The sequence below is a fragment of the Neopelma chrysocephalum genome, unplaced genomic scaffold, assembly GCF_003984885.1.
Source record: "Neopelma chrysocephalum unplaced genomic scaffold, ASM398488v2 Primary Assembly neopelma1_64, whole genome shotgun sequence".
NCBI classification, from domain to species: Eukaryota; Metazoa; Chordata; class Aves; order Passeriformes; family Pipridae; genus Neopelma; species Neopelma chrysocephalum.
This window is the reverse complement of record NW_020897721.1, coordinates 3840779-3868462: the sequence shown is the minus strand read 5'-3', so window position 1 is coordinate 3868462 and position 27684 is coordinate 3840779. Positions and strand designations below refer to the sequence as shown.

Below are 27684 nucleotides of genomic sequence, written 5' to 3'. Positions count from 1 at the left end.
GGACGTGCAGAGCGACAACCTGGGCGAGCTGTGGCCGTCCCTGCTGCTGGCGCTGCGCTCCGCCACCTTCGTGGCCGTGGACACGGTGAGCCAAGGCGGGGGTGCCGCCGGGGCGCGGCCGGAGCCGCGGGGCCGCTGACGGGTGTCTGTGTGTGTCTCCCCGCAGGAGCTGAGCGGCCTCGGCGCCAGGAAGTCGCTGCTGAGCCCGTGAGTGCCCAGCGGGGCCGGGGCGGGGGGTGAGGGGGGGCGCGTCCCTCGGTGCTGGGGGTTCACGCCCCGCTGTCCCGCCGCAGGTGCATCGAGGAGCGGTACAAGGCCGTCTGCAGCGCCGCCAGGACGCGCTCCGTGCTGTCGCTCGGCCTCGCCTGCTTCAAGCAGCTCCCGGAGAAGGTGCGTGCGCGGGCCGTTTGCTGCTGCTCCCGCCTTCCCGGGAAGCAGCGGGGACGCGCCGGGAGTTGGGGCCCAACCCCCGCCCCGCCGAGCTGCCCCCGGGCTGTTCCGGCACCCCTGTGACCTGTCCCCGCGTTCTTTGTCCGCTCTCCCGGCGCAGTCCGAGAACACGTACCTGTGCCAGATCTACAACCTGACGCTGCTCTGCATGGAGGATTACGTGGTGGAGCCCCAGTCGGTGCAGTTCCTGGTGCAGCACGGCTTCGACTTCAACAAGCAGTACTCCCAGGGGATCCCGTACCACAAGGGCAACGACAAGGTACAAACCCAGCTCAGGCTGCTGGGAGGGCACTGGCTGCCCCTGCTCCTGAGTGAGGATGGGCTCACACTGTGGCCCTGAGTACAGCATTGTCCCTCTCACCTCCCTGCTGCTTCACACCCAGGCTGTCACTTGGTGCAGTTGCTTTTCCAAGTATTTGTGTCTGTGTTTGTTCAGAGCAGGTCACAGATGTGAGCAGTGTTGTGCTGGCACAGGCTCTGAGGGCTCCCCAGGGTGGTGGCAGGTTGGGGTGCTGAGGCTTCCTGACTGATCCTTCCTCTTGCAGGGCAACGAGAGCCAGAGCCTGGATGTCCGGACGCTTTTCCTGGAGCTCATCCGGGCGAGGAAGCCGCTCATTCTCCATAATGGCCTGATTGACCTGGTGTTCCTGTACCAGTGCTTCTACGCCCACCTCCCCGAGAGCCTGGGCACCTTCACTGCCGACCTCTCCGAGATGTTCCCAGCAGGAATATACGACACCAAGTACGCTTCGGAGTTTGAGATGCGCTTTGTGGCGTCATACCTGGAGTACGCCTACAAGAAGTGGTGAGCAGCACTCTGGTACTTAGAGATCACAGGGGGAAGTCATTGTGTATTTGTTTTTCCAGGCAAGGGGGGCTGTGTCCTTTTGTTGTCCCACTGCCTGTAGAAAGGTGCTTTTCAGGTGACCCATGCTCTGTTTCTGGTATGGGTGCTGAGTGCACAGGGACGCATTTTTTAATACACCTTACCTCTCTGTTGGGTATCTGCTGAAAGAGGATTTCAAACCTAGTGCCAGCAGAAGACTGACCAGAGTGACCTGATCTAACTGAGAACTAATCGAGTCACTGCCTGGTTCTGGTCCAGCAGTGCCACAGGGTCACAGCAGAAACACACATCCCCTAAGAGCTCAGAGAGCAAATCAAAACAGGGCTGCCCTGCAGGGTCTGCTGGTTATAACTCTGTTTTGTGAAGGATGCTGCAGTTAAAGGGTGGGTGCTCCCTGCACCTCCTCACACTGACCAGCTCTGTCACACACACCTGCAGCCTGCTCCGAATCCCATCACTGCCTTCCAAGCGAGGGTTGTGCTCTTGTTCAGGACACCTGTCTGTGCTTTGCAGTCTGGCCTCACATTCTGCAGTCTCCACACAATCTAAACAAGCCCCTGGCAGTGATATACAGCCCCTGGAATCTCCAAAGAGCTCAAGTCATGCTCTGCGTAGAGGAGAAATGGTATTTTTAGTGACTGTTTTATCTCAGGAAATGCCACTTTGACAGGTCTGAAAACATTCAAGATGGCTGTTCCCAAAACATGAGAGTGCTTTGTTTTGACAAGATAAAAATACTTTTTAAACTGACCTCTTAAATGTTTTAACCCACAATTCTAGTTTCATGGAGCCTTCCAGAGGTTTTGGGCCTTTAAACCACCTCCTGGGACAAAACAGGGGTCAGATTCTTTTCTCGTACGATGGAAACCCTTTCCCTTTCTGCATTGCCCAGGTTCAACCTGCCTGGGTGGTGAAGCCTCATTTTGGGGTGTTTTCTCTTTGCCCATTAATAGTATGAAGACTAACAGATATGTTGGTGCCCTTACTATTTAAAGTCAAACTATGTGCCACCTTCTCCCATAGCTTCACCAAAGACAGTTTTCCTGTCTGTATACTGGCATAAGAAAAAACAACCTTAAATCAGCACAGGAGCAACTACTTACTCAAGCTGCTCTCCCAGGATTGAATTTCTTTCCAGCAAGCTGTGGAGCTCAGGGGCAGGAAACTCGTGGATCTGGGACTCAGTGGAGAGCAGGGAGTTCACGCCAGCTCTGCACCGTGGGCTCTTCGGTGAGTTCCCCTCAGTAACTGTGTGCTCCTGTTTGTTCCAGCAAGAGGGAGAACTCCAAGCTGAAGGACTCCAGTGGGCAGCACCTCACTGTGGAGTTCTGCAACTACCCTGCCAACGTGTCCCGATACATCGACTATCGCTGCTGCTCCCTGGAAGAGGAAAACCACAACACGGGAGAGGGAAACAAGGTGCCTGTCTGTGAGAAATTTTCGGTAAGTAACCTGAATCCCAGCTTCCTTCATGGCTTCACGGAAAGAGGCACACCTGGCCAGAGCAGGAAGTGGGAGGGAAGCACGTGGGAACTTCCCCTTGCTTGTTTCACAGCAGAAGGAACATTTTCAAGCTTCAGGTGGCTTCATGACAGACAGGGCAATAGCACACTCTGCTTGGGAGGTGGGGAATTCTGCAGGCTATGTTAGATGGAAAGATTCAGGAGATTCTATGGCCCTAAACAGTGGGATGGTGTGAGTTACAGTACCCATTGCTTTTGGGGGAGGGATGCAAGTTCTGTATTAGTTTGGCTTGTCCCTCAAGCAAGAAATGCCACCTCTGCCCTCCCCTGTATCTTGATTAGACATAAAAAACATGTTACCTGTTTGCAGCTTCTGACACTGTAGCACAGGGTGACCCACAGCACCTCCTGGTGCTGCTACAGTAGCAAACAGCAGGTCCCATCAAATCGGAACTGGCTTCAGGTGCTTCATAGAGAAAGGAGCTCTTCCTGATGTTTCACATTCTGTCACAGAACAACACAGGCTGGGGAAATCTCTGGAATTTTCTCATCCAGCAACCAGTGTTGCTCAGGGGCTCTAACTGAGCACATTGTTCCTGATCCAGCCTCTCAAGCCCTCGGTGGAGGGGAATAATTAGCTCTGCTCCATGTTATGGTGAGCGCTGCTCTAGCCAGGAAGAGGGAGGCTACAGACTTTTCTCTCTCTCTCCTTAGGCCTATGGCTGGTGTCCAAAAGGGGTGAAGTGTCCACAGTCTCATAACATCGATCTCATCATTGATGAGGACGACAAGCTTTGGGAGAAGCGAAAGAAACGGAAGCAGAGATGGAAGCATCGGAAGAACACAAAAGCATCTGCAAAGGCATTCCTAGAGGAAAGCTCAGGGGAACAAACAGAGCAAGGCGAGAATGGGGAGGAGGAACCACCACAGAAACAGATCTGCTTTGAGCCTGCAGCTGCCACAGAGCTGGCAGTGATCGCACCCAATGGAGAGGGCAGGCCACTGGAGGAGAACTCCATGGATGTGGAAACAGAGGTCAACTCAGACATCAGCACACAGTGGGAAGAGAATCTGGGGAGCACTGAAGGAACTGCTGCCCAGGTAGCAGTTGCCCTGAGCCATTCTGCCAAGGGCAATGCCTCTGACAGTGACCAAGTGGAGAGGAAGTCAGAGGTTCCTGCTGGGTTCCCAGACATCCCTGAGACTGAAGCAGCAGGTGCTGCAGGAAAGGAAAAGGAAACCCGTGTCCCTCCTTCCCAGGGGGGCACACACCGAGCTGGCTTTGACGCATTCATGACTGGCTATATCATGGCTTACGTCTGGATGCTCAAGCAAGGGAAAAACACAGACACTGGAGCAGGGCCCTGGTTGCCAGACTGCCATAATAAACTGTACCTCAGCGGGAAATCGGTGCCACTGCAAATTGTGAAGAGCTTGTTTTCTAAATCTTCCAAAGCCCACAGCGAGAAGATAAAGTTGGCCTGGGACAGTGCATAGAGCTACAGAACTCCTCACTAAACTCATTTTTTTTTTCCCCTTCAAGTTTTGAAGCCTTTTATTCCATCAAGTCCTTTATTTCATTGCCAGAAAGGGAACAAGTTTCTTGTTTCTGTTTTAACATCTGACCGATTAAATTGCTCTCAGTTGGAGTTCCCCCTGTGTTCCTTAGCAGCATGTTGGGATGTGAAGGCAGTGGTGAGGCTGAAGAAGGGGGAGGAGAAGTGCACCTTTGGTTACAGCACATCCAGATGAGACCTCTTCTCCTACAGGAGAGAGGGGAAGATGAAAGTTTCTCCCAGATGGAGCAGCTGATTCTAGTGCAGGCTAACAGCACACAGAACCAAGCCATAGCAGGTCTTCAGCCTTCTGCCAAGGGGAGATGCAGGGGGGCTGAAAGCCAGATGTGATCCTGAGAAACTGCACAGCTTCCTGTGCTACTGAAGCTGTTTAGGGCTAGAACAAAGCAGCCACCATGGCAAGCTCCCCGTGGCCTACTCTTCTGGGCACTGTAACCCAGAGCAGTAAAAAAAAAAAAAAAATCCTTGATTCTCATGAATTTAATAGTGGAACACTTCAGTAAGATGCAGGAGAGAAATAACACTGACTAAGGATGATTCCTTGTTTATAATTCAGCACTGAGTGATAGCAAATACAATTTCAAGCCAGGTATTGATGGCATTTGTAGCTTAAGTAAGCATTCAAGCCAGCTTTTTTAACCTAGAATTGTCCTCTTAATGACAAGACTCAGGCCTTGATTTCATTTTTATTTTGAAAGCAAGTTGGGAAAGTTTACAAAACCTGACCAAGAAAAAAATTATGAAAATATTTAACTGGATTCATCTTTGGTTACTTCTTATTGCAGTTCCAATAAAACATACACCATTTCTATAGTTCAAAAAAGTCAGAAGGTCAATCAACATAAAAACAAGACGTGCTTTCTTTACATATTCATAAATATCCGCAATATTAGAAAAGTTGTTTCGCAAAGATTTCTTTTTCTGGCAGTGTTAACTTACTATTATACACAGGCTACAAACCTCTTCCTAAGCCTTTAATTACAAGTTGAGCTATTTACAGACTGCAAAATATTAAGACGTAAAACTCCTTCATAAATACGAAAATAGATCATCTCGCAAAGGTCTTTATACTTAATCAAATATCTGGCTGCCCCTCCTCCCGAAAAAAAAAAAAAAGGTTATTTGTTTTGCATAGAAATGTAGTGACATGCAATATAAACAATAGCATTAAGTGCAAACAGGAATTATTCAAGTGTCTTTAGTTGTACTGGCAAAAAATACCAATGCTCTGTTACACATAATACATCAATGCCTCTCCAACAAGTACAAGTCTGCGGCAGCCCCTTGGCTGCGCTGCTTTTGAAGGGCAGCAATTCACATGCATTCTCTGGGCTGCGTTTCATCAACCTGCAACCACAACGAAAATAGCTTATAACAGACATTTAAATGAATTCAATACAGAGAGATTTAAAGTGAATTTAAAACATCTTTGATCTCGTCACGGAGACGCGTAGCAAGAACGGCTCCCGTAGAGTCAAAATCACGGTAAAATCCAATCACAATAAAACTCTGTCACATCACTGTAAGTTTGCTAACCACGTGTTCAAATTCATGTTCATCAGTAGCTGTCAGAAAATGGCCCCCTGTGAAAAAGCAACCTCAGGTAGGCAGAAAACCTGGGAGTTGTTGCTAGGTGCAACCTAGATTCAGCTTTATGCAACCAAAGGGATGAGACGCAGTGAGTTCCAACTGCATCCAGACCCTTGGGTTTCAGCAACCACTTAGCTATTTTTAAAAATTACTTCTTACTCCAGTTTCATACACATGCCTCTTCCCATGCAGACCAAGAATCCAGGAAAGGCCTGAGCTGCTAGTCCTTGGCATTTCTCTGACATCTCCACCTCAGTACAAAGAGCCAGAAAAGTTGACAGACGTGCCCAACACACGTCAGCTGGTTGTGCTTAGAGCGGACATTTAAGAAAATAAACTTTTAGCCATGCTGCTTTGTAAGAGCTGTTCAGGGCAGGGAAACATTCTAAGAGTAGTGTAAGAGAACAGATGAGGTCACTGCAATGGGTGCCACAGAGGGCAACAGGCTTTGTGATGAGGTGACAACCAGGGCTCCTGGGAGCCACAGGGCAGCCAGAGGTGTGCGTGTGCTCTCTGATGAGGCTGCAGGCTGCTCCAGGATTCTGGGCAGCTTCCCTCAGCCTGGTGATCCAAAAGTAAACTACTCATTATTGCTTTTTTTTGTCTGAAGTCACGCACCTAAATGCGCCTTGTGACAACAGAAGCTGGTGCTGATGGTTTCCCTCCCGGAAGATTACAATTGTATCAAAGATAAAAGTATTAAAAAAAAAAAGAAAAAGCAAGCAGGCATAAGGCAGGCAACTCTGGCAATTGAGTTCTGCTGTTTCTCTGTCCTCAAAGGAAGTTACACACAACACAGTGCCAGCTGTACAAGCTGCTCTGCACTCTGCAGACACGATACAGAATCCAGACTATTCTACAGATCAGCACCTTCAAGAGGCAGAGGGGTGTGGGCCAAAAGGGGTGATCTTAGTGAGCACAGGCATTTTCTCTTTCAAACTGCCAACAGCTGCCTAATCTGAATGGACTGTGCTACGTAACTCAGCAACTGGGTTTCTCATTAAATTCATTGCAGTCACTGCAAAGGGAGAACCACTGCTCAGGTTAACACACACTTCACAAGACGGAGTCATAATTGTAACTCATGGAATAATTACCTACACCTCTGGAAAGACAAAAGAAAGAACTAAGGCTTTCTCCAACCTTTCTTTGAGATGGGAGAAGAGTAGAAATAGTCTGGCTTCCATCAGAGACTAGCTTACGTTATCCATCCTTACAAGAGAGCAGGAAGAGTGTGTAACAGGCTACATGGATGAAATTCTGGACTCTCTGCTGCACCACCATCTGCTCAGCAGGCATGCAATGCATACCTCACTTAGGAATGATAATATAGTTTGAAAAAAACCCCATAAAATAAAATCCCATACTGTTGGGACGATGATAATGGAAAAGGATGTTCCACAAACGTCATCACAGAACAAGCTCTCCCAATTGCGTCCCAGAGCGGGGATCACTGATGCTGGTTCCAGCAAGCAGCATTAAAGCTCATGTTGCTGCTTCTTTCACATGTACCTGCTGGTGAAGGGAAGTAAAAAAAATAATATCAAAAAATAAAAAGATCATCCTATTTAGTGACAGGAGAAGCCAAAAAAGACAGCAGCTTCTTTCTGTAGAGGGGGAAAAAGAGTTAATTTGGGACAAGCTGATTTTCTTTAGTTTGACAATTCAAAGCCCTCCTGTGAGTCATCCTCTCTAAGAGCACTTGTGTGGCCACAACACTGCTGGCAACATGCCCTGAGCAGGGGATCCCTGTCCTCTGTCAAGCAGCTGGTTTTAAGTGAGGAGCCATCACTACTGCAGTGGAATCAGTGAGATGGGATGTTGTACCAGAGAGGGAGGTGAATGTGACCCTTCTAACTTAGTGGTAATAGTCAATTGTGATGTAGCTATTGTATTTAAAGATTCTGCAGAAACAGGTCATGATGTTCATTCAGTTCTTCAGAGATAAGAGCACATCCACCCACCCCCAAAAAGCTCAGTACAACTGTTACTCTTAGGGGCAGTTTCTTCAGAAGCCCAGAAATCACAATGCCTGGAATATGGCTCTCTGTGCCCTGGGCAAATCTTCCTTCACATTTGGGCTGAGGTACATGAAGAGCTGTACAAGGAAGAGAGCTTCCCTGCACTAATGCATTAAACATCATTACCAAATCCCAAAGGAAAATGAAACACCAGGGAACAGATTCTTCTTGTTAATTGCAAAGTATTTGTCATGTGACTCAGCCTGCAGATTGTGACCAGCATGAGGGGTTTTGTTTTTGCTGCTTTTGAAAGAAGAGCTTGTTTAATGCTGCAACAGCATTCATAACAGCTCTGGAACCAGAGAGCATTCCTATCTGCTCAACATAGCTCTGAAAGACCTCTGTGCCTGTTTCTAAAACAGAGGCTCCAACTCACGTGCACTGCTGCAGAATTAATGAAAAATCTGCAGTGGCTTAGAGCAGCTGGTCAGTCAGAGAAAGAGTGAAAACCTAAGGGTCATTCTTTCTACCCTACATGGAGCTTAAGGCCTTGAAATACTCCATGCTGGAAATCCAGGTCAAACTGTTTACACGGTGCCTGCTCTGGCTGCTGCCTCTTGGAAAGGCTGTGGGGCTCCCGTGGCCATTCTGGCTGGAGTAGTTCCCCCTCCTAAAGTAAATCAGGAACGGGAATAAGCACAGTTTGAAATAAAGTTTTATAAAATAATCAGTCTCTCCAGACAGCGTCTGCAGCAATCTGTTTGACAGGCAGCTCCCACCATCTGCTGAGTCTCTTTCAAACGTGAAGCCCAGCACTTGAGAAAAACAAGAGTTTAAGCAACTGGGAACAACTGTTCCCTCAAGGACATGTTCAGTTTGAGCTCTCACTTCATATGTCACAAGTTGACTCTGTGCTGCCACTTGCTGAGATGTTGGAGGAGGTCTGAGGCAACAGGGCAGGACTGTCCCCATCCTGTTCCCTGAAGGGCCAGGCCTCTCTTTTCAGCTCGTTGGAAGGACTAACACTGAACAGAGGCTTTGTGGACTCTAACAGAGTAATTTTCAGTAGATCATCTTCCACCTCCATCTCTTCAGAAGGGAGACAACCTGCAAACACTTGGGAGGAGCCATGTCCCTCAGAGTTCACTGAATTCTCAACTGGGAGCTTTTTGTAAGATAGAGGCTCAGGCTGGGCCAGCACTAATGGCTGGTTACATGCTGGAGCTCCACACGTGTTCTCAACAAGGCAAAACCCATTTTCCTCCTGGGCCACTGGCCCATCTGAACAGTCCATATCCTCTTCTTGTCCTGGTGCAAGAAGAAATTCTGGTCTGTGAGGCTTGGCGTGAAAGGGGGGAATCTCTGACACACCATATTTACTGCTACTCAGGAGTTTTTGCCGAACCTCTGCACCAAGCTGGGCTGGGTCACACCTGCCAACGGTTGAAGACAGTCCTCCAAACAGGCCATATTCCTTGTGTGGTAATTCAGGAGAGAGTGGAAGTGATCTGCATCTCCTCCCAGGAAGCAGGGAAAATTCCTGCCAGTCTGTGCTATATGCCTGCCGGAAGTGGGACTGGCTGGCTTTCAGTCTCCCGCCTGCCTCTGGAGAGTACAAGTCAAACACGAGGGAAATCACAGACTTGCTTGGCATGTCAAAGAATTTGATCTTCCCTCCCTTGAGGTCCTCCCGGGCACTGAAGGGATTCACTTTCCGGCCTAACCCTTTGTTTGGTGTATAGTAGGGGTCCTGCACATTTATCTTCCTGGAAGGCTTGCGGGAGAAGATATCCGACTGGCTGCGTGACAGCCAGATATTCCGACGTGGACGGGGTGACTTGGGGGGGATCTTGTCATCCAAGGAACTCAAACGTTTTACTCCTTTTTCAATTGATCCTGAGTAGAAAAAGAGAAACACTCTTAGCTTAGGGAAGCTCTATATAGCTGTATGTCTGCTTGCTCACAGAGCCTTCATGACAACTGTAAAGAAAAAAACTGCATTTCTGATGTTCCCAACTATCTTCCATAAGCACATGTCTGCTCCTTCCTTATGAGTTCCTGCAAAGGCACAAGTACACCATTCTCTTCTCCTCAGTGTATTTTAGAGCCCCTTCAAACCTCCTTTCTGCCAGTACACTGCCACAGCAGAGACGGCACAGGGTGTTGGAGAAGAACAATTTGCATGTTTCTAGATTTATTGTCCTGGCTTCCAGCAGAGGTTGCCCAAGATCTGTTGGTGATAGTGGCCATAAAAGAGAACAAGTACAAAACTTAGTTGCCAAAGGGAACTGGGACTTTTTTGCCCTGACAGAAAAAGTCTAAGACCAAAATAAATGCCCCTCCTGGTACCCTGAAGATTTTAAATAATTCCATCGCAGCCTTCATTCAGTACATTATCCAACACAAAACTAGGATACTAGAGATATGTGATTGTTTGACCCTGATGAATAGGAGTTTTAAAGTTGTCCATATGCATGTATATTTGCACACACACACATATATATAAATAAGCTGTTATCACTAGAACAGGTTGGAAAAATGGTAGATGCTACCTCTGACTGTTTGGAACATGCATCTGCAACTGGCTTTCAAGGTGCCTTTGAAGAGCTGTGTTAGAGCCTTAACAAATGAATATAAAGAAGTGATATCTCCTTTTGATTACCACTTCCAGAATAAGCACATATGGATTTTCACTTTCCCCTCTAAATACTGCCACAGTTTAGACTGCAGTCATTCCATGTAGGAAAGACTACACAAGCCAAAGAACAACATGTAACACTTCCTCAAGAAGTACTTGTTTTGTACATGCACTCCAAGGGGAGAATGCCAAAAATATGAAAGAAGAAAAACCCAACACAAACCACACCAAAAATCTAAACAAAAAAACCCATTTTCCTTTTTAACTCACACCTCTTAGATGCTTTCCAGGTGTGGGAGAACCACCACATGCATTAACTCTATGTGGTTTGAAATAGAGAATAATCATTGCAATCTAAAACCATATTACAGATTGATGGCTATGTATATGTGTTGCATATTTATATATACACACAATATGAGAAACTGTTTTTACTCTAAGTTCCCAATGCCAGAAGTGTATTAACATAAGAGACACCCAAGTCAGAATATGGCCCAGGCTACCAGAGTTTGCTCCCCACACCAGGTGGCACCAGACAGCTTTAGAGAAAACCTTTCAAGGCCAACATTCCCAAGCAGACCTGGGATTCATCTTTCAGAGTATTTCTAGGTACTTTATAATACTCTTGCATCTTCTGTGCTCTTCCTCCTGAAGGAATTTAAGAAGCTTCTAAACGTTACACGTAACATACACCAAAGAAATTGCGTATATGTACTAAGTAGGGCAGGGATAAATAAAAAGTTGATAGATTTTCATATACTATTAGCAAATTACAAAACCATTCCCAAATGAACTCTTAATTTCCCCTCCAGAGCTTGTGGGCAAAAATCTTATGAGGCACTTTAAGAAACAGCTGTTTTTCCCCAAAGGACACTATGCAGTGCAAAGTACACAGCATTGCTCCAGAATCATTTTCAAGGTTCAAGTAAAATTTTTCATAAGGGGTAAATAATACCATATATAGCTGAAATCCCAGGTTTCAAAAGATGAAGCATTGTACCCTCTTGCTATTAGCATGCAGCAATGTTTGTACAATACAGACACTTACCTTTTGGTTTTCTTTCACTGTTGTCAAGGTTCAAGAACTTTCTCTCTCTCTCCGAGTCCTCGTTTCTCAGGCGGTTTAACATTTCCTCCAGTGTTTTGACGATATCAGCAAATGAAGGACGCAGCTTTGGATCCATCTGTGAATGGACACAAATCAAATAAGTTCATGTGGGTTTGTTCATGCTATTCTGCTTACACAGTGGACAGACAGAGGGACAATCTGAAGAAACTAAGGAAATTCAAGACTGTTTTAAGTGTGTTATCATTGCAAAGTGGCATTTCTGTCTATTATACTCCTCACATTTAATTATCAAGTTGTAAACATTATATGCAGAGGATGAATTTTAAACTGACAAGGTGGGAATGTGTCAGATTCATGGCTTGTGATGGGGCTTTATTTGTTTTGAACAGCTTGAATAGTTCAAGATTTCTTTCTGGACTCTGGTTATCAGAGAGAGATTGTGTACTAACGTTACTTCAAAAGGATTACACAGAGCAACATGGCTATGTCATTCTTTAAGTTTGTAATTCTATCATCTCCTTGTGGCTTTAATTAAAACCCACCTAAATGGAATTGCTGAAAATGCATCTTTCCATCTGTTAATCAGCCTTACCACTTGATGTACTGGTCTGTCTTGCAAGGAAGCAATATTGGTTATATAATTTGACCAAGTAATATATTAGAAAAAAAAACAACTCAGGTAAAATATTCCCCCTGTATCAGTTTGAATTTCTCAGTACGTATTTAATTATTCAGTCTAGCAGAAATGGAACTCTAAACAAAGACCAACACTAAAATTGAACTACAGGCCAAGAAGTTTAATTTAAGATAGTAACTTAGAAGGCATTTCATAATTTTGAACATCAACCCTGTATATATGTTACAGGTTAAACTACTGTAGGTATCAGTATCTAATTCAGCAGCTGAAAGTTAAAACCCCATTACAGTAATAACAAAATATTCTGCTTGACCTGATTCCTGTTTCCAGCCTTCTAAAGGCTTTTTCAGAGTGGGCAAGCCCAGACATATCTCACCTCTACAATGGGAACAGTGGTGCTTTGTGCACAACAAGCCTCAAAGACCTCCCTCGTACTGCCCTGCAGGTCCTACGAGATGGATCTTTCTGAAAAGAACTGGTATGATCAGCAATGCCAGAACACCTTCCAGCAACACGGGGTGAAGGGCTAAAAATTCACATGTACAGTAATAAAAACCAACCAAACAAATCGCACTTGAAGAGCTCAAGAGCAGCAGGAAAGTTGTTCTAATGCAGCAGCTGGAATTTCCTGGCATTGGAAAACATTTTTCTACTTTCCCTGTTTCACTGAAAGAGTAGGGCAGGGGCAACACTGAAGCACACGCTGTACTCTGACAAACTTACTAATTTGGGAAGCTTAAGGAGCTGTTGCAAGCTACAGGAAGTTAGAGGAAATAAAAGGGGCTCTCTGACTATTTTAATTTATGCTAGGTAAGATCAGGACAAAGGCACCAATGGAAAAGTTACTCAGAGCACCATTTGCCTCTTCCATCCCTGAGAAGTCCAGATTCTGCTCAAATGGAATAAAAGATTCTTCCTCAAGGCAGCAGTTGCCCACAGCTCAGCTCGTGATGGTAAACTTTTTGCATGATCATTTATTATTATGTTTATTAAATATTCACACAAATAGGCTTATAGTTGTTGGGGAGCCTTCCCTGAAGGTACTTATTTAAAAAATCCCACACTTTATAACAGCAAATTAAAGTCATTTTAATCCACTATTCACACATGTCAGTTTTTACTGGTTTTCTTACGTGCCCTAAAACACGTTTCCCAGCTGTAGAAAACCCCAGGGCTTTGCACATTAGTTTGCACATTACTTCAGCTGATCAGCTGGGCTATACAGTTTACATTTTGTTGACCTACTAAATAATAAAAATGTCCATGTCTAAGAGCAAATTATCACACTAATCACCTATTACTGAAGCACAGCATGCTTAGGAAAATATAAGAAAGCCTTATCTGTTTATCCCCTCTTTCCTTCTACTAGGTGAGTGCTAAGTGAATTCCAGCATGGCCCATGCTGAAATCAGCATATTAATGGCTTGATCACATGAAAGTAATTTACATTTCAATTCGGGGAAGGGACATTTATTACACAAGAATCAGCATTTGACAATAATCAGCAGGAGAAAATCCTTTTTCTCTGACCACACCAAATTCTTACATGAGAATATAAGGTCACTGCCCCTTCCTTCATGAGCAATTGTTCTCTGAGTTTCTGTGCTGAGAAATTGCTTTGAATCATGCACCATGTGTCTGGATGCAGTGCCATTTCTGGAGTCTACAGGTGGGAGTTGATATTTCCAAAGTCAAATCCTACCTCTAGCCAAACCCTTTAGCGCTCATGTAACCAAAACACTTCATAAACATGAGTCAGATGTACCAATGTCCTGGTGAAACAAGCTCTGCTGTACTTAAAGTGAAACCAAGAGGAGTGAAGTAGCTTGTCCACAGTAAGTTCCACAAACATTTTTAGAATTAAATTATGCTATCTGGTGTCAAGAGCAGCAGTCATGCCCCCAGTCTCACCTTTATACCGTGCTCTCCTGAAGCATGTGCATTTGCACTAATACAAAGGAGAGAGAGCTCAGGTCAAAAATAAGCATCAAGAGCACGAAGAGATGAGACTTTTCTTACAAGCACTCACTTGGACACAGTGCTGGTACTGGTTCCAGTATGGCCTGGTTGTGAGTCCCTGGCAAAGTTTTGTGCAATAAAACTTTTAGAAGTTGCCTCAACTTAAGTTGTGCAAGCTGGACAGTCTCAACTGCCACCTGAATCTGGTGGCAGCTCAGATTCTCTTATTTCATATGAACCACCTTACTATACAATACTACCAACTCTGTTATGGGATAACCAACAAGAGAGATCTACTTCCTTGGAATTTTCACAGTGAGGAGCCATGAAGGTATCCAGAGTAGTTTAATGCCTGCCCTTGGTTTGTTTGTCCCCTTTGTTTGGGAGGGCAGCTCAGAACCCTTTCTTCACAGCTCAGTAGGTCTGTACACAATAACAGCTGCATTTTGTCAGCCCAAGGGTTACCCAGTTTCAATAGCATCCAACTGGTTATGATCAGCCTGAGCAGCCTGCAAGAAGCTGTTCAGTTCTGTTTGCTTGGCATGACAGAACACAGAATTGCAAAAACACAAGATACACCTTTTTGTTAAGGGGAAGGGAAGGATTATAAAAACTGCAAGGGACTTTCTGGGTTATCAGAAGGCACTTCTGTTATAGGTAGGCTCTTCAAGCCTCTTCTGTAAATGCTTTAAGCTCTATCTTCAAAAGCCAGAGGGATTTAGAGAACTCTAGTTTAGGCCTCTCCCCTTCAAGTAAGATACTCACGTTACAGCAGTTGAAGGCCAGCTGGAGGAAGTCAGGAGGACAGTCTCCCACCATGTGCTGAAAGGAATCATAATCTAATCCAAAATTCTGTACAAACAAAAACACAACACAGAGATATAAGTGAGGTCTGCTATCTGGCCCAAAGCATCTTCTTTTTAGGGGAACCCTACGTGGAGTTATCAGGAATAGCCAGGAACACCATCTCAACAACCACATGCGGAGAATTTTAAGTAAACTTCATGTACACTGTGAACTGCAGCATTCCCAGTGGGGATTACTGATACAGGATACCTGTAAGAGAATGGACTGACTTCAAAGCTCATCCTTCTTCCTGCATTCAACTGCAATCCATTGCAGTTGAAATGTTGCCTGTGTGGATCTGGAAACAATCTCTTATACTGTGATGTTTCACTATGGTGACTTTCACAGTGCAAATTAACAGCCTGCTATAAAACCAGAGACTTTGCTATGATGAAAATGTATCAGTTCAAATGGTTAACTTTTCTGTGGATGGTAGACTGGTAATACAAGTTATCCAGTTCCTTAAGTGCACGCCTATAAAATGTGAAAGCCAGAGAAGCGAAAGAATTTTACTTACTGCAGTTTGAGACCTAAACAATTTCACATTTTCAGAACCAGAAAACAATAGACAATTTAGAAGAGCCCCTCAGAGGGCCAAAAGCTGCCCTGCAGGTGTGACTCAACCAAAAGGCAATCGAAGAAAGTAAGAAGTATCTCTGATTAGTCAATTATAGCTCAGATCCACAGTGCTTAGCAGAGTCCATGCAAAAATAAGAGTGAGCTTATTTTAGCTGCTGTTAACCCGGGTCCTGCCCCTTTCACAAGGAAGGGCTGCTTAGTGGATGCAGTGTGCCAAAAGTGCCCTGTTCTGAACCTGGCAAGAAGTCTACATGAGCTATCACTCCACAAAAGGAAGAGTTTGCATTGCAGTGCTCTCAGTGTTCTGCCAGTTAGGGGCAGAAAAGAATTCCCATGAGGATCGCAGCTGCACCAAGTCTCTGGGAAAGTGTCTTCAATGGAGCTTCCTACAATAACAGCATAGAAGAACAAAAGCCTTTTACAGGCTATTTTTAATGTAGCACCTATTCATCGTATCTTTGGCAGCAGTGCCAGAAGTTCTAAAGGCCAGGCCTTTATCATGGCAGACTCACCACCTCCCACCAGTGTTATAAATGCAACACGTACCTCTGTGCGAGGGAGATAGTCTGGATCTGCCTGTATTCTTGCTATAATCTCACACAGAATTATACCATAGGAGAACACATCTGCCTGAGAGAGAAAAAAAATAGACACATGGTTCAGTTATGAATATTGAGTGTTTTTATCTGCCACAGAGTCTCTCCTCACCCCAAATGGATATTGGGGAACAGCTAAACTGGCACCACAGCCTTACAACACCGAGCAACTGCATTATTAGCTAACATTTTCCACGTGAAGAAACACATGCTCACAGTAAAGCGTCCTTGTTGCATAAACAGCAATGATAACTTGAAAACTCTTTCAAGAATAAAAGAGAAAACCCACCAAACTACTCTTAATTCAGCAGTGTGAAAACAAAACAAACAAAAAAAATAATCCTTCCTTGCATGAAGAACGGTGAAGTTGCATTTGATGTCCAACAGATGGGAATAATTAGCCAAAAACGTGACATGCCTATATATCACTGTGGTTAGAAAAACGGGTTTAGAATACACGTGATCAAAGCTTATCCAGAACATTAATACTGCTTTTAATAAAAATTAGTTTTCTCTCCTCAGGATTCAATACCTCTGGAGAAAACAGTGTCTTCTTAAAGTTTGAGATATCCAGTAGCACTGTACACCAGCCTCGATTTCCATGATGCTCAGCAATCACTTATCTGACTACCCCTGGAGCTGCACAGTTCCTTGGATTTCCACCCACCTGAGTTTTTCGTGTAATAAAATTTAGGAAAATATGGAATACAAGTCTACAGAGCAGAAGCTTGCATCCCTCATCCCTTACATATCAGCCAGGTTTACATGCCACCTTTCATGTTGATGAGGTGTAAGACCTGCTTCCTCTTTAGTCCTCCATGCCCCAGGGTTGGTGAAGAATGTGGCACCACAGATTTGGGTACTTTATTATTCATTTAGGTCAATTGTAACTCTTTTAAAAGCTTTGAAATGGTAATTATTACATTAATTACTGAGGTAGCTATTGCTTTCCTGCAAGTTAAAACTAATACCAATTAATAGATTATTGACTACTAGCTATAAAGAGGTACAGGATGTGGGTTTTATCACAGAAAAGCTGCACTGGCAGGGCTGAAGTAATGGAGAGAAAATCTTGTGTAAAGAAGAGCTTGATTGAAAATACTGTTTCCAAAATCCAGTGTGATCTGATCCTCCTCTGAAAGAAATATTTCCCAATGACACAAATAGGAAAAAACTAGTAAATACCTCTGGAAAGCATTTTTATCATATCAAGAAATCTTACCTTAAGAAATGCTGATTTATATATATACACATATACACACACATAATTGTACAAGTTTACACACAGGTTTTACTTCTACCCAGATTTCACTAGTGTATGGGAAGCAACTTCACTACATTTCTCTTGAGACTTGGTTAAATGAAATTGTGTTACACCAACAAACCATTACCATATTTTGGCATGTGGGGTGTTTCAGAATGGAAATAGCATCACAGAGAACAATCCTAAATTAATCTATTTCCATGTAAGATCACACACCATGAATTAAAAATATTAGCTATTCAACTCTCACTCTCCCTAAATCTGAATGACCTGAGTACAGAAATGTCACAAGTGAAAATAGCAATAGTTTTATTATTATTGAAATTCTAAATCTTGCATACAGCTACTGAAGAGAAACATCTGACAACTAACATTTATATCATGTACCTACCTTTTCATTGTAGGGTTCATCTCTGAGAACTTCTGGTGCCATCCAAAAGGGTGAACCCACCACTGGCAACTTCTCACTATATAGATATGAGATAGAGGGGGGGGGGGGGGGAGAGGGGTGGAGGGAGAGAGGAAAGAACCATTAATTAAATGCTCAAGCATTGCTACTAACTTTCCCAATCAATTACTCACATTTTATTTCTAGTTTTTAAGTGCCTGGACACTTTGGGGAAAAAAAAAAAAGGTTTATTTTAAGGTCATAGCTGTTCAATAATTTTTATTTCCAAACTCCTGGCAGAGTTGGCTCCTTCATCTGCACATGGAAAGGTTTGTGGACATCAGTTTCAGGCTAAATGCTGAATTCTCCATCCAGCAAGACATGCAGGTATCCATCTCTACATGTATACTGATAAGCAACTCTGAATGAAGTCAGCACAGCCTGTTTACAAACTGAATTAAAACAAAACAAAAAAAAAAATCAAGATTGACCAAATGAATCCTTTAATAGGCAAAAACTAAAAGTAATCAGAATAGATCCAATTTGAAAAATCTGCAGTTTCCATATGGCTGAATACTGGGGCCTTAAGAAAGACCTCCAGCCTGTCACCCAGCTGACCTTGAGGGAATACCTATTAAAAAAATAAAGGCCTCTGAAGGCTTCAAGATAGCATGGCTTGCTATCAGCAAACTGAGAACAACAAAGCTGCCTTTCAAAATGGAGCCAAGACTAGATCAAACCAAAATGGTGCCTAATGCAGCAATTCTGTTAAGTTGTTTATTTCAGTAGCTACTCAAGCTATTACTGTACTGTCAGTTTTCAGGGCATCTCAAAACTGGTTATTAAGAACAACTTAAGGCACCTGTAGTGCCTTCCTGATTTTGTGATGGGTTCATTTGAATACCACTGAAGCTTTCAGCACCTTACAGGGTGCCCCAGAGGAGCTACAAGATACACATTGGCTGTACTTATCAGTAGTTTGGAAATTAAGACTTTGTTAAGCTTTTACATCAATATTTCACCAACATTAACATAAGCCTTTAGACCTCCCAAGATACGGTTTTAGGATACGTGCAATCTAAAAACTGTACATAGCTGAGATCAACTTTTATTGTTCTCTTTGCAGTCAAAAGAGCTGGAAGGCTTTTATTTGTTTTACTCAGAAGCACACACTGGAGAAAATCTGACAGCACATTTCACAGTCAGAATACTCTGAAATACACAAGTTAATATACAGAGAGAACAATGAAATCCTTGTCCTTGATCTCCCTAATGGAGGGATGACAAAAGGACTATTTCCAATTGTGACAATAGCTTGGGACAGTCACCTGTGCATTCCTCAAATGAGTTAAGATTATAATTTCATCCTAGAAAAAGTAAAATGGTGAACTACAGTAATTTTATAATTAATTTTACTCTTTGTTATAAACCTGGATCTTAACAACTAACCCAGACATTAAAGGGAGTACTAGAATGCCCCGAATACTGTTTATGAAAATGGAAAGAAGCTAAAGTTGCTTGGAATCAACAAATGACATTTATTACAAAATCATTCCCAATCCAGAGTGCTGGACAATATTTTTGTGGGGTTTTTTAAAGCCAGAATTCCCTAGTACCTGCTTAAAAGATGAACTGAAAAGCTTGAGTAAATCATCTACTCATTGGAACATTTTGGAAGAATAAATGTCACCACTAAACATCAAAATGGACAGTAATTAAGGCTGGAACCTTTTGGCTATCCAGTCTGCAGTTCCAGACTGAAGACTGAGGATATTTTTTGCAAACTCTGTATCAGAATGCAACAACAGCCTCAGGGATCTGGCTCTGACTGGAGCTTCTGACCTGCAGTCGCACTGCAACCCTCACTCTATTTAGATTAGTTCACGTACCTGTGATCAGGAATTTTCTCTGCTAAACCAAAGTCTCCCACTATTGCTGAGTATCCATTCTCATCGTGTTTTATTAAGCAGTTCTAGAAAAAGGAAAAAAAAAAAAAAACCAAACAGAAGTGTTATTGTCTGGGCATGAAACATCTATAACGTTTGTTTTATCTATTTTTAATCTGGAACACAACTACAAAATATATTTTGGAACACACTTATGTACGAGAAGCTTTTGTTTGAGAGCAACCACCCTCTTCCCCTGCCCTCCTCCTGCACAATCACATCTGTCAAACTTGAGATGCTGCAAACAGCCTTCCACTTAGTTAATAATCCACTTAAAAACTTGCTGAGAAGCAGGCAGCCACAGGCAGCACATACCCAGCTAGGTAATAACAAGAATTGAATTATTTAGCTCCCTTGTGCTCGACTATATGCAATGCACGCTGTTCACTATGACACTTTAAATTTTCTCTTTACCATTTACCTGTACCTGACCAGAATACAAGATCAGAGCAAACTCTAAATGCCTTTGTCTATTTTGCTACTGAAAAGGAACTCACTGCTTTGCAGCAGCTTTTCATCAGAAAATATAAGATGTGACAAAGTTACATGCGCCTTTAAAGTCTCAACATTCTTTATTTTACAGTGCATTTAGAAAACACAATTTAAGGGAAAAGTCTAATAAAGAAAAGCTGTCAGTCTTTTCCTTTCAAATGTGCCCTCCAGTGTCAGAATGGAGGGCAATTTAAGGACACACACAGATAATTCTGGGCTGGCAGCAGCACATCACACACAGAGTATTATCGATTTCTTTTTGTTGTTTATTTACAACTCTGAGAAATATGCTTTGACCATTCCAGTACCACACCTTTCCCCTTCTCATCAAATGAATCCATAGCTGACTTCCCTGCATTTTTTGCTGTCCTGCAATAGGTAGAACAAGACAGAATTCATTCCCTTCCCACATGCCTTGTTCTGTATCCTTTTGCAGGCAGTACAATAGCAGTGACAGGCAGCAAAACTGCTGCTGATTCCTACTGAGTGGTACCCTGCATTAATTAGCTAAACAGCAGGAAACACTTTCTAGCTTTATTGTGCTTGGATATACAAAAGCCCCTCGCTGACCCCGAGCATTAGCTTGTCTGTATAATGCAGCTACCAAGAAAAGTGAGTCCCTTGTCTAAAAGATCAAGTTCAGGTCATCACTGTTTATATTATTCAGAGACGACCGTGGCTCAGGCCATGAAGTAAGTTTTCTTCCTGCCAATTAAAAGGTTAAGGAAGCCATTCCTGTGATCATGTAAAGAAAATGCATGCCAGCCTCTTGAAACACATGCCAGGCTCCTGAGATGCAAAGCTTTATTTGTTTAGCATGACTCAAGTATAATAACTACAGTTAGCTTGGGGATTCATAAACATGTACCAAGTTAAATCAACTGTGCTTACCCAAAGAGCAGCAAAGCTTCTCAGTTGCAGCCTTTGTTATCTTGTATCAAAGAGCGCATTCATTCCACTCGCCTCTCTTTAAACATTTGGTCTTTCTAAGTGGACTTAAAACTGAGAAGGATAAAACTTTTCTGAAAAATCTTACTCAGATGATTCAGACAAGTGGAATTTCGTTGTGTACCACACAGAAACAAGTCCATGAGGACACCAGAGATTTTGCACTGTTCAAGAAGGCTGATACTGTTTTATGCAGAAAAATGTCAGGTTATTTTTCTGCCGCAGATTTCTCAGCAACTAAAGACGATTCTTAATTCAATATTTTTTGAAGAAATCTCTATGATTCATAAACGCTAGTTTTAAAATCTAGATTTTCTTCTTCTGTTACCTTTGACTATTTACATTTTGCTCATTTTTAGTAGCAATACTTAATTTTACCTTCGGGGTTTTATGGATTAGCGTTATTCTCCAATAACCCCAAGTCTCCAAAATTTTAGGGAAACATTTAAAACCAGACTATTGAAAGAACTACTTTCAACATAAATAAAAATCTGTAGAAACCTATCTACTGACCTAAAGATCTGCAATAATTTACAAGGCTGCTTTGATATCAAAGGGAGGCTTAAACTCAACATTATCCTGACAGCAAATATTCCTTCAGCTTCTTACCAGTATCTAATCACATCCCATTAGACAGTGATACGTCACCAACTGACGATGAACAATCCCACCCCCCAACAAGCCCCAGGCAGTCCCAGCTCTCAGGTACAGCACTGAACCATTATACAAGTAGGTTATTCCCAGATAAATCATAAATTAAGCCAATGCTGCTTGACAGCTCTGAGCTCCCTCCCCGGTGAGAGGTATTTGCCTGCAGCAAAGCCAGGCTCCCTTTCAATGCAAGCATTTGGAGAGACCAAAGAGTGCAGACAGCCCACTGCTGTGGGGTCCACAGGTCCTGCAGGAGAGGCCACTGCACCAGGAGAAGGCACTGGGGAAAGCCCAGGACAACACTGGGGCTACAAAGTACTGCTCAGTTGTTCTGCTGTGGTGGGCTGCACAGTGTTAAGTGATGGGAAGAAAGAAGTTAAACTGTTCTCTCTCATTAGGGGAAGTTTGTTTTTTGTTTGCACAGGAAGAAGTGCTGAGTGTGAATTTAAATTCATTAGGATGTGTACTCCAGTACAAGAGTGACTTTTTTATTCATACTGATATCGGCCCCAGGCAGGTGACACGCACCATACAATAAAATCCCAGTGTCACTACAAATGCTCACTGTAGTAAAACTAAACTGATTTAATTTAACTGGGGCAAGTTTTCAAATAGCTAAGCACCAATTTCCTGGAACCCAGAAAGAATGGAAGCCTATTCCCAGCAAAATCAGTAGTAAACCCCTTCTACATACACTAGCATGGTCAGATGTCACTTTTCCAGCCTCTACTACTAATTCAGGGCAAAGTTGTGTGGACAGTGTGCTGAGATTCTCCAGCACCACCATACTCCTCCTCCACCTTAGAGATGCCTTTATACAACGCTGCACAAAACCCACAGCACAGATAATTGAGTTACCAGATTTAAGATGCAATTCATAAATAGGTGACTGAACACAGGCCACAGTAACTGGTAGCTCATGTGCACCCAATGAAAGACATCTCTAAGAATTCACATTCTACCACCAAAGTAAATCAGGATCAAACAGAGAGAAACTTTCATTAAAGACTAAATGGTCAAAAAGAGCTTCTGAATTTTATCTAGGGGTGGTTTCTTAGCAGGAAAAGTACAATAGTACATACTGCACTGTTTCTTCTAACAAAGTGATACTTCCCCGTTTCTAAAAAAAAAAAAAAAAAAGTGTATCAATGTGGTATGAAGAAGTTCCATTAATGGATTTTGGCACAGAAATGCAAGAGTTCAAACCCCTTGCTAGTGCAAGAGCCTCTCAAGAACTGCCTACGAAATGAAATGCCAGGCAGCTTCACAACACGGGCTTTGAGAAAACACTTTTGACTTACTATTGTACTATTTGTATAAGCTGCAAGGCAATAAAACATGACAACCTTTTCAAGATTTCTCCTTGGACTCCTACAGACAGGGATGTTCTTTCCTTTGGCAGTTTAAACAGTTTAAGAGAGCACTATTTGACTTCAGTTGAGTTCTCAAGAGTGTTTTTTTTCTCCAAAATAGGAACTCCATCAGTCCTTCCTGAGGCAGTCTCTTAATAGAAGCAAGGAGCTCTGTACATGAGCCCTAAAGAGTTAACAGAGCTGTTTATGCAGACAGATGTGAAAGAACATAAAGCCCCCTTTGTGTGTTACAGGAGCTTAACATCTGCTTTGCACAGCATAATCCTACTAAGACAAACGCAATATTCTACTCTCCCTTTTACATAAACAAAAATGAAAATAGACTCAAGAGTTTCAGAGTTAAAAATAAATTGCTTAGATGAAGACACTCCATAGTTTTGTTTTATGGTATGACATACAATCTAAACTCCTCAGATACTTTACTGCACTCCAGAAAATACAGAAATGCTACTGCAGTGTCATTTGCAACCTTCTGATGACTGTTACTGAATTGAAATACTTAAAGGCCAATTGAGATGTATCAGCTATTTTTAAAGTGCTACCCCCTAGGAAAAACACCATTGACAATTAAATGCATAATGGGAAGTTTACAGTACTAGATACACTCATGAAACTAATACGTTTAAGGGATGGGCTCCATTTGGTTCCCAAAGCGCCAGTAAAAGTTTATTATTGTAACTAGAAATAACCATTTGTAACAGCTAATTTTTTCAGTGGCAGCCCTCCCCTGCAGTGCAAAATACCCACACCAGAGCTTAGTGCAGCACAAAGGGGACTTTGCAATCGCAGCAGCAAATATGAGACTCAAAGGTGCTGTTCACTGCTTGGGGTTTATTTTGTGTTAAAGAAGCAAACAGCACACAAGGTAGGAAGTCAGGGCATGTCACTTGCAAGCCCAAAGGCAGTGAATTTATGTTACATCAGATAATCCAGAGTAATTGCTTACATGCAGGACTCTGTCCCGTAGTAACTGAGACTGCTCCTCTCTCAATGGGAGAAGGCTGAGCCATTACACACTGAGAAGTGAAAGCAGATGTTGGCAGGAATACACATGCATTCATATGTGTGTATATATCTGTATATATTTCTTCATAGATTTTTATCATCAATGGAGTTCACAATGTCCCCTAAAACTGCTCACAACCTACTACTACCTTGTTTTCAATTATATATAATTCTGCAAAACTAAAAGGCACTTGTTTGGGGGTTTGCCTCTTTGTTTAAAATCAAGAGCTTTGGTGGTGGGTTTTTAGGGAGGGGGTGTTCAGCTACAACAGCTCAGGAGAACAAACTTAGAATATGTGTTGCAAACAAATTTTTAAATCATGAAAATAAAAAATCCTCAGAACGTTAGCCTGTGGTATCATACCAAATCTGGCATGTTCTCAACTTGAAACATGATGTAAGATGCATCTTTTGCCACTGCTGCAAAGAGTAGACTGGGACAGGCATACACTGCATGAGGAATTTGAGTGACTAAGGTGACAAGACAGAGGATGAGTCCAAGCCACGGGCTGGCAGGGATCAAGATCAGGGTCCTAAGCAAGGCTCCTGATACAGGGGAAAACCCCCAAATACTATTACAATGACATAAGAATTGCAAGTACAGCAAACAGGTGGTGGTGGCAGGGATCAGAGCTAACCTGGAGCAGCAGAACATGGGGAGAGCTAGAAATGGCTGAACAAACTAAAGACCAGAACACAGAAAGATTGCTTGGATAAAGCATCAAAGGGGAGCAACAGGAAGAGGGTAAATGCAGTCAGCCAGACAAGGAGATTGATCAATAAGGTTGGTGGGCAGGAACTGGGAGTAAAAAGAAAAGAAAAAGCCTATGAACAAGGATGAAAAGCCTAACCAGAGGCTGGCACTGTACACCAGGAGAGAGGATTGGGTAGTAACAGAGTAGGTATGATCAGTCTTGGAAAAATGGGCAGACTCGGAGATGTTAACTTCTCACTGCCAAGGCATCTCCCCTGTTCCTCTCTCTATTCCTCTTCCACACCAAAAACATGCAATGTGTTTTAGTAACATTAATTAACAGTAGCAACAAATACAAATTAAAAATACTTCATGTATACTTCATGAAGCAACAAACACCTTCACCATGAATATCATGGTTTCCAACCCTAAGGTAAAGTGCATCATGTCACTTTTTTCCATTGTTTCTAAAACTGGTAGGAAGTTGCATATAAAAACTCTGGATCAAAAAAATAATATTGCAAAAAAGATGGGATGTAAAACTTCCTGTAACAACTTTCCTTCTTCCCCTTATGCATACACATTAAGGTAATATCCTTAATTACACGATCACACAGTTTTCCACCTGGCATCCATGTGTTTTAGTGCACACAATGGATTCATGCTGATGGTGAATTGGGGCTGTACATAAAACACTTGGACCACTATTTTCAGGACCCTGGCCACTCTTCCCACATAAACAGCAGGGTGACAGAAAGGCTGGGAAGAGATTAAAAAGACAGTCTGGGCTGCAAATGAAGCTCTTCTGTCTTGTGGTTAAGACTATTGCAGTGTTGCCCCGGGATCTGGACTCTGGCCTTCCTCAGCATCACAGGAGGAGTCTGTGACAAGGAAGCTACTTTAACACAATTTTTCAGAGGGTACACAAGATTAGTAACATTCTCTGCTTCCAGGGGTCAAATCTGACTATTTTATAAGTGCTGTAATGTTTCTAACAGTCTCTGAGATCAGTGAGCATATTGTTTTGAACTTACACACATAAAATGCCAAATACTCCAAACAAAAAACCAAAGTCTTGAAACACATACACAACATTCACCAATATTCTTGCTTTTAGTCTGTCATAATAAGGCTGAGTTTACTCATCTCCCTCATCTCAGAGGAACTGTAAGAATAAGTTCACTGGTATTAGGGCAGTCACTGGTGTGAGCTGCCAAGGAAATCAACAGTGCTTCCAGAACAGGGTTTGAATGCAGTGCAAACACACTGTAAACAAGGTGTTGAAGAAACTCGCTGTGTAGTAGTAAGATATTTGTTTTGAGGGGTGAGGTACAAAAAGATTGCCATATTCTTTTTGCAGCCTGGACACTTCTTCCCTGCCCTGTCCCAAACACTGCTATTTTAATTCTAGGTTACAACAGCCAGAATATTGCAAAACCAAGTCAGATTAAGAAAAAACTATATCACAACTCAGTGGCTTCTATTGAAACACTTTCAATGTTTCACAGTATGATTTCTGTTTTAATGATTGCACTTTCTGTAAATAAGACTTTCAGAGTTAAAATTCATAACCAGACCTTCTTGAAAATCGCTGAAAGATGAAGAAAATCCTCATGATTCCAGGATGTAAATACATACAACGAGCCCCAAATAAAGAGCAATCCACAGGGTTTGCAGTGATATGGACAGAGGACAGGGAATGAGCCAATGAGGCAGGTTGTCAGAATCCATCTATGGCTTAATCTCTGCGTAAATCTTTTTATGACAAGTCAAAAGTGGGGACAGCACATTTCTTGCCTTACAAAGCGTACGAGTCACCCTGCCCACACCCCTACTCTCTGCAGGCTGGAAAAGGCCAGTCTGACCACTTGTACTTTCTGACAGATTCAAGCCAGGCTGTCACTACCAACCAGGGCAGATCAGCCTGATCAGCTCCAGCAGCCCAAGCCCAGAGCCCAAGCACGGAGCTGCTCACGACACGGGTGAGTTCCAGCTGTCTGGGCAGGACACACTCTTCTCACAAGCACTGCCTCTCTCTCTGACAGAAGGGCATCGGGAAGGGCACCGGTGGGATGTCAGGGCTGACACCCCCGTGGGCTGTCGCATCGACTATAATGACCTACATCTACTCTTCTCTACCATTCTTCCCTCTGGCCTCCTGCAGTATCAATGCTGTTCTGCTACTCTCCACATGGTGCCATTAGGAAGAGAGATCACCCTGCTGTAGACTAATGGCCCAACCCACTTATTTTTCAATCTCAGATTGGCAGGGGACAGGAACTTTTTCTTTAAAATGCTATGCAAATACATAGACACATATAACACTAAGAGCAAGACAACTCTGCTGACATAACTGACATAGTAAAATTTATGTATCACACCATCTGCTCCAGGAAGCTCCAGGAATTAGAGATTTTTCCAGAAAAAAAAGGCAGAAGTACAAGTCTAAATTAATCCAAATAATTTTAATAGTAAAATTCATATTACATGGACAGTTTGCAGTGGGCTATTGTCTTAAGGGTAACAGTTAAAGCACGGAGACATTATCGCATAGAAAGTCTCAGTTTCATTCTGTTCACAGTTCAGTCAAGGCCAAGAATTTTCCTAGAAAAATGCTTCACTCTCCCACCCTGCAAGCTCACTGCCTGTTCTGACTTTTGCAGGTCTAAATCCTTGTCTTTGCTTTCATTTGAACACTAAAGCATCACATC

The 27684-nt window shown here is 43.1% G+C and overlaps 2 protein-coding genes across 3 annotated transcripts in view; one reads left to right on the top strand and one right to left on the bottom strand.

Annotated features, from left to right (window-relative positions):
• The first annotated feature begins 6 nt into the window (after positions 1–6).
• On the top strand, positions 7–4413 carry TOE1 (target of EGR1, exonuclease). The gene is made up of 7 exons (XM_027683380.1): positions 7–85; positions 167–207; positions 294–390; positions 551–709; positions 996–1255; positions 2569–2740; positions 3475–4413. Exons 4-7 carry the CDS (start codon positions 599–601, stop codon positions 4255–4257), a joined length of 1326 nt encoding a protein of 441 aa, XP_027539181.1. The 5' UTR covers positions 7–85; positions 167–207; positions 294–390; positions 551–598; the 3' UTR covers positions 4258–4413.
• Positions 4414–8585: 4172 nt separating this feature from the next.
• TESK2 (testis associated actin remodelling kinase 2) overlaps positions 8586–27684 on the bottom strand; it is a 109882-nt gene continuing 90783 nt past the window's right edge. For both annotated transcript variants that reach the window (XM_027683378.1, XM_027683379.1), the window contains 6 exons: positions 19754–19836; positions 17868–17943; positions 16163–16246; positions 14957–15043; positions 11575–11710; positions 8586–9784 (listed from right to left, as the gene is read on the bottom strand). In XM_027683378.1, coding sequence (XP_027539179.1) covers positions 8778–9784; positions 11575–11710; positions 14957–15043; positions 16163–16246; positions 17868–17943; positions 19754–19836 — 1473 coding nt within the window. In that variant the 3' untranslated portion in view covers positions 8586–8777. The remainder of the gene's footprint in view (positions 9785–11574; positions 11711–14956; positions 15044–16162; positions 16247–17867; positions 17944–19753; positions 19837–27684) is intronic.